The sequence below is a fragment of the Crocodylus siamensis genome, chromosome 8 (genome assembly GCF_052110815.1).
Source record: "Crocodylus siamensis isolate JL-2025a chromosome 8, ASM5211081v1, whole genome shotgun sequence".
Classification (NCBI taxonomy): Eukaryota; Metazoa; Chordata; order Crocodylia; family Crocodylidae; genus Crocodylus; species Crocodylus siamensis.
The window spans coordinates 75,857,473-75,870,569 of record NC_143402.1 but is presented as its reverse complement, the minus strand read 5'-3'; the positions used below and the strand labels follow the sequence as shown (position 1 = coordinate 75,870,569).

General features: G+C 38.9%; 1 protein-coding gene across 4 annotated transcripts in view; it reads left to right on the top strand.

Annotated features, from left to right (window-relative positions):
- ABCA5 (ATP binding cassette subfamily A member 5) overlaps nucleotides 1–9,944 on the top strand; it is a 53,111-nt gene extending 43,167 nt beyond the window's left edge. For 3 of the 4 annotated variants that reach the window (XM_090059391.1, XM_090059390.1, XM_090059394.1), the window contains 5 exons: nucleotides 763–882; nucleotides 1,091–1,240; nucleotides 1,989–2,068; nucleotides 2,924–2,979; nucleotides 3,889–6,633. In XM_090059391.1, coding sequence (XP_089915517.1) covers nucleotides 763–882; nucleotides 1,091–1,240; nucleotides 1,989–2,068; nucleotides 2,924–2,979; nucleotides 3,889–3,996 — 514 coding nt within the window. In that variant the 3' untranslated portion in view covers nucleotides 3,997–6,633. Of the gene's footprint in view, nucleotides 1–762; nucleotides 883–1,090; nucleotides 1,241–1,988; nucleotides 2,069–2,923; nucleotides 2,980–3,888; nucleotides 6,634–9,806 lie in introns of those variants that run through there. The other variant, XM_090059393.1, reaches the window with a different exon arrangement.
- Nucleotides 9,945–13,097: the final 3,153 nt, after the last annotated feature.

The window sequence follows — 13,097 nt, the reverse complement described above, 5'->3', positions numbered from 1 at the left end:
TTAATGATGAGTTGCAAGTGTTCTAAATGTGTTCAGGGCACTGCAAACAGTCCTGATTTCTCTATGGGCTCACAAAATAAAGGTATGCTCGTTTGGACATTGCAGTTGTCCTGCTCCCCACAAATGGGACTTTATTTCCAGGACTTTATTTCTGACAGTCCAGTTTTATGAGTAGTTTTGATCCTCATTTAAAAAAAAAATCACCGTGGAAGAAGTATCCAACTGTTTTCTCCAAATTGTGGAATTTCCCATCGCCACTTCAGGACAGACAATATTCAGTACTAAACTACTGACAGTTTCCATATGCCTACACAGTATGCCTTACTAGAGTAAATTTAATATTCAAACAAAAATGTCCCTGGTATTTACCTCTGTTTATTCACATTATTATGCTCACCTTTTCCCCAGAAGTTGGCAATCTGAAGTTTGGGGCATGGGTCTTGGTTAAAAGGAAAAATCTTCTTCTAGTTTGTTTTGCCTTCCCAAACAAAAGAAGCTGTATGTTTGATTTGCATGCATATGGTGTGCAAATAAGTGTGGTGATGATGCTCCTGTGAATATCCAGGTCTCTGCAAAAGATGGATGTTACAGTCTTTTATCCAGAATAATTGAAAGGTTTCAGAAAGTACAGACCAAGACTTATGTGTTAGCTCTTTGTTCTGTGCTGTAAAGAATGGTCTCCAAGGGCTTTGTGTTAATGTTTTACTAATATATTTACATGTGACCTGAAAGGTACTTTTTATGTTTGTTTGTTTTTTATAGGAGGGCAATAAGAGCAGCATTTAAAGGCAGAGAGAGAGCAGCTATTCTGACCACTCATTATATGGAGGAGGCTGATGCTGTATGCGATAGAGTAGCAATCCTGATCTCAGGGCAGTTAAGGTACCATAAACTCTACTAGTTTGTATGTATTTTGATTCTTTGAGATGAAAGGAAACATGACTTCTGCCAGCATGCATGTAGTTATTGCACACATATGTATTTGCCTTAAACCGCTAGCTAAAAAACACAGTTCATAAAAACTATTGAACACTGCTCTGCTTTCTTTGCATGATAAATAATAATGTTTTTATCTTTAAAAAACTGGTAGGTGCATTGGTACAGTTCAGCATCTGAAGAGTAAATTTGGCAGAGGGTACTTCTTGGAAATGAAATTAAAAGACACTGCAGGAGTTCACCAGATGGAGATGCTTCAAAGGCACATTTTACACATCTTCCCAAATGCAAGTCGGCAGGAAAGGTAGAATTGACTAAATGCAGCAACAGGCTTCAAAAAGAAAAAATAATACATCCTGCATTTTTTATCTTTGATTTATATATGATTATACCATGTTAAAAGTCTACGTAAAAAAAGTTAATAAAGTTTTGGGGACTGAGGGCATTCTTGGAAATGAAGTCATGCATTTTTTTCATAGGGTTGTTGGTTGTAGTCATATTGGTCTAAGGGCATAGGTAGAGAAGGGTCTCCCTATGCCTAAAGTAGGGTGTTTGTGCTCAGAAGCTTGCAGAAAACAATTTTCTGTCACGTTTCAGTCATGCCCAGGCTACAAAATGTGGATATAACCTAACAGTTCTCAAACAACTCTGTCAGCTGTGTATTTCAGGGAGCAAAACTTTGATTTAATCCTTTTTAAAAAGGAGAGAACTCCAGACAGTTGGGAGATATTTGGATTCACTCACAAAAGAGAAATTCTGATCAGTAAGAATAGAGCAGATGACTGAATCTCAGGTGCTGAGGAGGGTGGATCTGGCAGTGAAGGAGTTTTAGAAAAAATCCTGGTTGGTGTAGCTGGTATTGGCTTCTGTCAGGGGTGGAACATTTTAGATGATCTCATCTAAAGTGATAAACCCTGTTTTCCTAGGTAACTCTGTGCTTAAACTGCACTGATTTGCATGTTTCTAAAAAAAATGCGTATTCATGCAAAAGTTGCTTTTTACTTTTAGCATCTTTGGCCAAGGGAAAGCTCATTCTGTGTCTTCTTTTTCAGTTTCTCCTCCATTTTAGCATTTAGAATACCAAAAGAAGATGTACAGTCACTTTCACACTCCTTCTCTAAACTGGAGGAAGGTAAGAAAAGTATTTGGCAGGCAAGTAAATCATTTTATCTACCACAAACCTGTTAATTTTATTCTCCCTGATCCTGCATACCATATAGCTTTATTTTCCATGCCCCACTCCACTACACCCACTCCACCAGTCTCTCTCCAAAATTCAGTTATGTTAGTCTTCAAAAATTTGTAAGGCTCATGACTCCAAGAAATCTCCCCTTCTAATCTTTCCTCCTTATAACATATTTTGTATAAACCTACTATATTGTTAATCCGTAGGTAAATATAAATAGCCAGGCTTCTCTGTAGAGTGTCTTACTGTTCATGGGAGGAAGACTGAGAGTATGGCTGCATGCTGGGGTCCCCTTAGACCTTTGTATCTTGCACAGAAGGAAAAGCTCAAGGATTTGGGTACCTTGATGTTATAAGGTCTCAAATAATCTTCTTCAGGAAGAGCAGTGTTTGGGGAGAGATTCTCAGAAATAGAACAGTAGTGATAGTGAGGTGTCTATATGGGTGAGTTTTTTTTATGAGTTTATTTCTATGATTAGAGTTTAAAAAGCTTCCAGAAACCTGCAGGTAGACGCTTTATACCGAAGGGCTACCTTACTGCCACTGGACTGATGATGCTGGTAGAAATTATTATTCATCTCTATTTAGTTCCTGGTCTAGGTTCCCTTGCCTTCTTCTCACACAGGAAAATGGAGATAGTAATCAGACAGCGGAACTAGTTGGTCTTAGACAGCATATTCATAACTGGAAAGCTGCTCTGTGTTCTTAGGGGAGTCAGCAGTAAATATTTAAAATACAGCTTTGATTTTCAGGTCTTTGATAAATGTCTGAAACTTGTATTTTTTTCTACTTGTTTAAACAGCAAAGCATGCTTTCAATGTTGAGGAGTACAGCTTTTCTCAAGCCACACTGGAACAAGTATGTGAAAGGCCACGTTATTTCATAAATGAAAATAAATTGTATCCTGTAGAAAATAATTAAAGTAAAAGCTGCGCTATCCAGTACCTTACAAGCTGGCATGCTCTATTAACCAGCATGCCAGCTTGTAAGGGAAAAGCGAAACCAGAAGTGCCCACCATGGCACTTCCAGTTTCGCTGAACCCCCACAGCCTGGGGCAAAGCAGCCTGTGCTGCTGAGCTCCAACAGCCTGGGGCATAGCACCTTGCGTGGGGCCCCCACACCTGTCCCTCAGGGCCTGCAGGAGAGGCAGCGATGTGGTGGGAGGGAGTGACACCCCGGACATGGTGGGAGAGACAGTGGCCCAAACAGGCAAAGACACCTGTTCAGGCCACTCAGTGAACCAGCATATTTTGTTAGCCGGCACCCCCCATTCCCCATGGGTGCCGGATAACAAAGCTTTTACTGTATATTGGATAAAAGTTTTGAATGATCATTTTCAAAAAAATCTGTTGAGCACATAGGAACAATGTTGCCATGGGTTTCAAAAAAGGAAGAAAGAAAACTGAAATCAAAAACAAGTGACAGAAGTAGTGATGATTAGAACAAAAGAAATCAGTATTGCAGAGTATTTCTAGTAAGTCAACATATTTGATGTGCCTGTGATTTGTGGTGTCATATGCTTGGGCCGATAGGACAAACCTAGGACTTGTTCTCAACCTGGATAGTCCAGAGCTTGTTTAAGTTTCAGCTGAGCTTGCCCCTTAAGTTCTTGTACTGAAGGGTTGGCACATGTGTTCCAGGCACTGAAGCAAGTCTGTCTTTTGTGATGTGGGGCCATGACTATTTCAGTGGATGCATCGCTTCTTGCAGTTTGAATACCCTTGCACTGAATATAAGGTACTCATGCCATTTTTCTACTTTTTTAGGTTTTTGTGGAGCTTGCCAAAGAGCAAGAGGAGGAAGATAACAGTTTGGGAACCTTAAACAGCACACTCTGGTGGGAAAGAACACAAGAAGATAGAGTCATTTTTTGAACTCTTGAGCATTATAGGATTTAATCGATTTACTGTTCTTACCTTTTCACATGTGCTGAGCACAAAAACAAGTGGGAGTGTGGAAAAAAAATCAGATTTAGGAGGGAAAAATGTAGATTTGGAAACAGTGACACTCCAGTTTTCACCTTCCTGGCCTTCAGAGATCATTATAAAAGAGGGGATGAATTCATTTTGAGGACTGACATTGCAAGTTTCAGACTTCTTATCCAGCATCATTCTGTTCTCTCTTTTCAACTGTGAGTGGTAGATGACAGTCTATTTCTTCATAATTTCCTTTTGAGTCTGGTTAGTTTGTCCTATTTTCCTAGTAATTCACCTCATGAGCTGGCTCAGCCAGTTGGCATGTTACATTGCTGTCAGGTGTGGGTATTATCCAGATTTTGAGTTTTGTCCAATGTAATGACTTCTGCACTGCTTAGCTTCTTTTGGAAAGATACCTCAGAAGTTTGGGACCCCAAAAGTCATGAGTGGGAGCACTAGAAAAGGGCTGGCCAAGCATGTAAAGCATGGCAGATGCAGCCAAAGTGCAGTGGAAATGAGTGACATGTCTAGAGTTAAATGTCTACATCTCTGCATTTACTTCAAGCTAGGGACAGAAATTACACACAAACTGGTATAAGTGATCTGAAACCGATATAAATCTGTAACACAACAGAAGTTCAGTGCACATAAACGGCTTTCAAAATGGCCGAAACTGGTGTAAGATAAACCTGGATGGATGTCAGACTTAACTGATTTAAGTTAAATCAGTTCATTGAACTTCTGTCCCAGATCCCCTCCAGATACAAGTTAATTCACAGTCCCCCAGCATCCCATGATGCTTTGCACCTCCCCTGCAACCCTCCTTGCTTACAGGGTGGACAGGCTGGCCTTTGCCCACATTGTCTGTTCCAGCAGAGCAGGGAGACATGCTCTAGCACCCCCCTTTTCCCCCAGCTTCTGGCCTGAGCCATTGCAGGCATGTGGCTGCATTTCCAGAATCAAAAGTAAATGTCTGTTCACTTGCTTATCAGTTCAATGTAGACAGCTTAGACTAACCCGCGAAGACTGAATCAATTCAGCCTTGGGCTTTTTGACCATCTGTACTTAGTGTTAAGGCCTGTCAAATTCAGGGCCTTAATTGCTTGACAGAATGTCTGTAAATTTTGTCACTTCCGGGTAAAGTTCCTTATAGACTACATTGCATTGCTAAAATTGAGCTACTAAAATTTTAGCTACTAAAATTCATTATATAAGATGATGTTGATTAGTTCAACCTAAATTATTTGAATGCTACTGAATACTGGTCGTGTCTATGTGAGATGCTTACTGTGCGGTGTCTTGTTACTACTGCACAGTAGTATCACCGGGCATGAGCCATGATGTGATGCTGCTGCACAGTAGTAACAAGCTATTGTGCATTAGTAACAAGCTACTGCTCAGCAAGAGTCACTAGGCAACTGTGCCGGGACACTACTACACAATAATGCCAGTTACTGCACGGTCATTTAATATTCTGGTATGCAAGTACTAAATGACTGCACAGTTACAACTGCACAGTGGGTGCCTCATGCAGACATGCCCACTGACCCCTAAAAGTCTGAATGATAAGCTGATTTAAAAATCCTTATTTTACTGCTTGGAAAAATAGATCTCAGGTCAAATTTCCTTATCCAAAATAATCTGTCTGGCAAAACAAAGCAGCATCAATAGTGGACAAGGACCCAGTTGTGCTTGGCACCGTGCAAGCTTGAAACCATGCTATCTGTCTGAGCTAAATCCTACTTTTTCCGATTGTTCTTTGCCCCGTTTGGGGCTAGTACATCTCCAACTTATTACTAATCACATGATCTACAGTATGAGGATGACAGACACAGCTATCACTTAACAAAAAGCTTGCTTAGAAGAGGCCATTTTGCTTTGAAGTCACAAAAAATATTGTACTCATCATTAAACAGGGCATAAATAATATAGCGAATTTATCTTGGTATCCAGTCAACGTAAAAATGTTCACATATCAATACAATATGGCACGTGATTACTGTTATGTATCTATTTATTGCGAATTGGCAGGTGTTATTTGAGCTGTGTTATTTTATTGGCGTGCATAACAATTTATAATGCATGTGTGTGTGTGTAAGTTTAAATGGGGTTTGCAAAGTTGGATAGGCTCCTTTTGCTTCGTAAAACTGAAGATAAAATAATATCTTTATGGTTCTTGAAGAAATGTGAACATTTCTAGTTATGGCTGTTTAAAGCAGCATAACTAGTTATTTTTATTGGCTTCCAACATCAAATGTTCTATCACATATTCAAGAGGTAGTTATTTAAATGTAGTAACTTTTTAACAGTGAATTTACAGGGGCACACACCAGTATTTTCTAGTCTATCTTTGTTGCAATAGTAATGATGCAACACAGGATTGTCCATAACTTTCTTATCAGTAATTCTCTCACTTCCCCAAACCTGAAAGAAGCTTTAAATACATAGTCTTGTCATTGATAATGATACTTTTCTTTAGTGTCTTGCAAATTCTTTTCTGATAAGAGCGGGCATGTAGTACTTCATCTTCAGGTGCAGGAGGAAACATTCATCTTATTTTGTGACATTAAATATTGTTGAAAATATAACGTAAAATGCATTGTCTTGTAATTCAGTTTCATAATCTACAACTCTAATTTTAAACAACATATATCATTATAGAATCATGAATTGAAACGCATTTCATATAAACTTGTATTGTCTACACGTCTGAAGACACTAGCTGTGTGAAGTTATATCAATTATTCATGGTTATCTCAAGATTAGAAAATACCTATCTTTTTTCATTCCCTATGTGTTCAGACTTAAAATTATGATATTACCTGTGATTTAGATTCCCTACCCCCCACACTCCCACAGTTGTTGGGCAATAAGTGATGTATTGCTTGTGCAAAATTGATGACATTTTTAAAGGCCTAGTCGCATATTGGTATTAATGCAGATCTTGTAACTGAATCCAGTATGAGCTGGGATTAACCTCTACGTGTATGTTTTTTGCCTCTTTCTTTGTAACTAGTATCACTTATGTGGATTTTGCCATGAATGCCACTTGGATCTTTGTCCTGCATGGTACTGAGATGCATTTGCTCAGGGAGAGTGGAGGGCTTTCAGTACCTTACAGGACCTACTCTGCAGCCAGTCTGTCTGGATAAGTGGAGATGTAACGTAATGTAACCTAACATAAAACTCTGTTTTATTTTGAAGAAAAATGCAAGTGCTGAATTGATTGCACTGACATGCAGGCTCTAATTCCAGTAGCGGTCTCAGAGTGAAGCTTTCCTGTGGAAAAAACAGGCCAAATCTGGCACTTATCTCAATGTGATCCTACTGGTATATTTTATTTAACATTTATATTGTGGTAGCATATAAAGACCAGCCAGAATTAGGGCCCACTGCTGGAGGCTGTACAGACATATAATAAATGAGGGTCCGTACTGTAAGGAGTCTCGCATTGACTGCAGTCAGTTGACTGAGTTGTGGTGATGTGACGAAGAGCCACATTTTAATCAGTTTTAATTAGAGGAAAGTTTCACTGTGGTTATAACAAGGGTGGGGTTGAAAATGAGCACCAGATCTTACAGATTCTTGTATGCATTATCTTTTTCACCTATTTTACTCCTTTGTTTCCTGTACAACTGTGTAACATCCCATCTACTGACATCCACTGCATTTTATCTGCAAGTTAGTAACTGCTAACATTATATTCAGACCTTTACACTTGGTAACTCAGAAGACCAGTAAGTCATAGTCACTTCTCTACTGATCTCAATCTACATTAAATATGGCTCATACCTCTTGCATTCCATCATTTCAGCAAACCATGAGGAATAAGCTCTACATCCTGTTGAATATATAACACACAACAGTTATGCTTTGCATCTGACCAACATGCCTTCTACTTTTTGCTTTTCTTATCACCCTAAAGTTATTTCATGTAGTAAGTTTTAATTTTATTTTTCTATCTGTAGGGTTCTAACACAGTTCATAGATTTCATAGACATTAGGGCTGGAAGGGACTTCGAAGATCATCAAGTCCAGGCCCCTGCCCGGTGATGGTCTTGATTATGTGAGGAATTTGTAGCTGGTGTTTCATTTCTTTCACGTTCACCATACATCACTTTTGGACTAGAAGATGTCCTTTACTCTTTGGTATGGCCCCATTTCAACGTATGTCAGCTGTTAGTAGCTAACATAAAAGCTTCAGGGAAAGATACTTTCCTGAACCAGTTGAAAAATGAAAGCATTATTGAATCTCTCCAAAGAATTGGGAGGACATTTCTGGGCCATTAACCTGTTGTTTTGCCCTTGGGGAGTAATCTGAAATTTGTCTTCCAAGGAGCAAGTTATTTTCTCTTAGACTATGGAGGTCAAACTCCATTGTCTGTCTGTCTGTCTCTAATCTGTGCAACTTAATCTTGCCCATCATATTTCTCTGAGTTTGATATTTTTTTTTTCAAACAACAAAATACCCCAAATTGTAGGAGTACTCCTTGTTAACTTCATTTTTTGCTCAATCTCTAAATTCATGTTCCTATTGTAATTTCTATCTATCCGCTATGTTCACAATTACTCCAACAAGGTACAGTCTTAATTAATGTGCATTTTCTATTTCCTTCTTAATTTAGGACAGTCTATGTACCTAGTTTTGATCTTTCTGTTATGTCTGACACCACTCATCAATTGGATTCTCTTTCATTTATACTGACTGTGAATCTACTGTCTGTCAAACCATTTTGTAGTCTCCCATAGCGTTTCTAGCCAGATATTATTGATGTATCTTTTCCAATAGATTCCTGTTTTCTAATGGGTTCATCATTATCTAACTTTTCTAATGGAACCATTTGAAAAGTTTTACTAAAATCTAGATATATTCTGCCCAGTACTGCTTACCCTGTTTGTGGCCACGTGGTATTTAAAAAGATAAGTGAGCATAAATTAGACCACTAGAGTCTACTACATCCTTGGCTTTGTGTTTCATATTGTTTGAACATTACACAAAATGTTGATCAAAGACATCCCAAGCTCTTTCATACCTTAGAAAGAGTGTACCAAGGTCTTTCAGATTGGTGCAGCAGGCCTATTAGATTACAAGAATGGAGAAGCAAAAAAATAATTCAAAGATCAAATAGATTGAAATAAGTTGGAAAGTACAATTGATATCAACAAAGCTTTGGGGATGAAGCCTTACATTTGAGCCCTGTGTTCTGTTTTGTTTTATTTTTTTTCATGCTATTTAGGAACTGTAAATAATAAACGGAACCCAAACTGTATGTAATTGAGAGACATTTTGACTAGGAGGATCGCTAGGATCGGGATTGGGGTAGATTCTTGCTCAAATTGTCACCAACGAATTTAACCTCTTTATGCCACAGCTTTTCCCAACTGTAAAACGGGTCTGGTCATCCTTGCCTATTTTGCAGGGGTGTAGCGAGGATTAATTAGTGCATATGAAAACCTTAAAAATAAATTTACTTTAGTAGTAGTATACGGATGTATTTTTGTATGGGATATTTAGTAACTCAGTTTTTGCTCACATTATCATGAGAAATCCATATTTTTAAATGGCATTATACAGTTAAGTATAGCCTATTAACTAGCTGATGCATACAAGATACATTTTATCTAAATGTTAGCGTTCTTTTAATGCTCATCCCAATATTACAGTCATGTACTTGATGAGGTATTTATGATTAATTTTATACACAGTTTTCTTTTATCACTTTTCTGTATCTGTAAAATGACCCGAATTTTTTTTTTCTTTTTTCCAGAAGAAAGTGCTATTGAAATAAAGATGGATTGGATTGTTCATACTCTTGTTTCCGTAATATGTTTCTGCAGTACTACACATAAGGAACAAGGAGTAAAATGACCAAGTCCCACTGAAGGGCTATAGGACTGTACCTCCAAAGTTACTTAGATATAATCAGTGATTTAAACAACGCGATGTAAAACTCTTGGTAGGAAGGGCCAATCTGAAGAAGGAATTAATTCTAGATGTCATGCCTTCTGAGTTTATCTAACCAACAGAGTATCATATATAGACTTGTATAAATATCACCACTATGTTCTTGTCAGAATGAGGCCTACGAAGAACATAGTGGGCTGAATGCATTTTTGTATGATGACAGTTGATGACAACTTGTTGCCCTTAAGAGATTTAAATGGAGTTTGTTTGGTTCCTGGAGCCTGACCCAGCTTTGTCAGATCAGTGCTGAGTTGCTCCTATCAGGGGGGTTTTGAGCATACACTGAAACAGAGTTTGAGGCCTCTGGAGAATCTGGAGATCAGGTAAGGTGCTGCGAAGGGTTACACTCCCCCAGGGCTGCTTGGCATTTGAGTGAGGGCTTTTTGGACTGTACATTTGAACCTTGGATCTAAATTCCAAATCCTGATTTAGTCAAGAAATAGATATAACCCTTTGGCATTTGAAAAAACTACCTGCCACTTCAGAGCAAAGAACGGGGATATATGGGTGGTGTAAGCCTGCCTGTGATACATGCTGCTTTTATTTCTTGTATCTGTTTTAAGTTCATAACTTTGTCATAACAGAGCACCCTTAGTTTTATTTGTTTTATTTAGTACATTTAACAAAAGGGGAAGTTGTTGTAAAATTAAAAGAAAAGCCTCGTTAATTGAAACGTAATGGCCTCAGGATGGCAGTACACAGTAAGAGGAGAAACTAATGGTTGTTACAGTGTATTTCACAGGACTCATTTTTTGGCAAAGCAGGAGACAGTGTTTTTCATGTGGGAGCAAGAGATTGGAATCAAGAGAGTACAAATAATACAAATAATGAAAAGCAAAGCTGTACCGCTACATGCAGTCTTCTGTCTCTCATTCAAAATGACTTAGACATTTATTTGGGCACCTATACACATGCCTGATCCCTGCTCCAATGTGTTCTAATTGGAACGCATTGGAGCAGGTTCAATTAATCAAGTCTACTGGAGCGTTCTAATTAGAACGGTCCAGCATGCTCAGCGTCATGTGTATTCAGTGTCTCCATGTGTCCAAATGGTAGCTGGAGTGCTTTAACTAAAGCTCATTTTGAAGCAGGGGACACTGAATACATGAGACCAGTTGGAAAATGTCATACCTTCAGGCACTCCCATGGCTTTCTTCCAGGTAGCCACAATTTTTTTCTCATTGTCGTTCATGCTCTAGAACTATCATGGACAAGCCTTTGCAGACTTTCAGGAGAAAGAAACAGAAGCAAAGCAGCTCACTCCAGTGAAATGTTTTTTTCTCTCTGACCTGGATTACAAAGTGAACTCAGTGGTACCCTTTGCCACCCCTGGTGGGAGAGCAGAGGACTCTGGTCACTTTTGCTTTCTCCCTGGCTCAGAAGGCTGGAAGCAATCCAGGCTGTCCCGTTGGCCCCAGCTACGAAAACTGTGTGGGTGGGCAGTGAGATTAGTAACACTGAAGCTATTTTGAAAGGTTGGATGTGTAGCTCTGGAACGGATCAGTTAGCATCAAGCTGGCAAAGGAAACAGTGTTACAATGCTGACCTGCCTCTAGATCATCGTAAACGAGGTGAGCAGCCCACGTGCCTCAACTGTGGGAGACACTGGTAGCAGAAAGGACACTGCTGGGTAAGAAACTCCCCATTCCTATGTTCTAAGTGAAAATAATAATACCTACTTGACTTTCCCTGAATCCAGGACTGATGCCACAAGTTTTCATTGTATTTTAAAGCGAAGTGGCAACAAAAGCACTATGTCCTATTTCCCTGCTGGGCCCACCAGCATTACACGTGATGTTCTGGTAGGCAGAGCAGTGTGCTAATCAAAGGACATATCGGGGCGGGTTTCAATAGACATGGATTTGTTTAGAGCTGCTGGAATAGTCTTCTAAATTGTAACTCGCTTGAATGCTGCTGACCTAGTCCATCCATCTTCTCTCCCAGGTAATTTACCGTTCCTTTATTGCTTTATCAACTCTAACATGAAATGCTTCCAAAAATGAGTCTTTCACTACTTCTTCCTGTGAAGCAAATACAGAAGAGATGGCATAGGCTTAACAGCTAACAGGGTTTTTAATTTTTTTCCCCTTTTTTGGACCCCCAATTTTAAAATAAAATAAAAGAAGTTGATTGAAGTGTGTGTTTGTATTCAGCAGTGATGCAAGTGATTCTCAAGCAGTTGTAGTTATTTGGTTTGAACTGCTGCAGCTTTTACAAGCTTGGAATTGCATTTCTTTATTTTGAAATGTGTTCCCAGAATGTCTTGACTGATCTTCAAGGGCAGCTTCCCTCCAGCAGTTCAGGAGAATGTGCTATGCTAGTGTTTTGAGAGAGAAGATTCTGAAAAACTACCAAATGCAAGGTTCTAGGGGGAAATTAAAGGAATGGAGTGGTCATTGGGGACTTGCCTTTTTGGCAAACCTGTTGAGCTGGGAGAAAAAAGCATCCGTGTACCAAGAAACACTAAAAATAGCTGCAACAACTGGAAAGCTTGTTCCATGGAAACAGGAAACTTCTGTGTGTTTAGAGTATTTCAAAAAGTAGATACATTGAGTTTGTTCCAAAGGTTTTGAAGGTAAGTTTGACTTTTTGCCTGACAAAATAAAATCACATTTGTAGCCTGACTCATCTCTCAGCACTAGCCCTGCAAGGGACTCCGCACTTAACAGCACCTGTTGAAGTGTTTGAGAAATGTGCTAGTAGCTTGAAAACCATGCTGCTAGTGGTTGATAATGTAACAAAAAAAGTTGTGGCAAATGGGCATAAAAATAAAAGGCCTGTTTGAAATTGCCCTGGCTATTTATACTTGATTATTTTTCTCCTGTTTTCCAGTCTGATAGTCCATTATCTTTTTTTTTTTTAGCTTTCCCCAGAGCACGCTTTTTCTTTGGTCTGTTTTGATCTCAGAGTGTTACAGGCAGTTGGTAACATAAATGTTGGGGTCCTTTTAAAACAAGCAGATCTAAATCTTCAAATTTTAACTAAATGTTTTCATTACTCTTATACAAACTCAAGCTGCTGCAGTGTTTACAACCAGCAAGAACATTCTCCTGTTATCCAAACATTGCAGCATATTCCCCTTGTTTGTTTTATT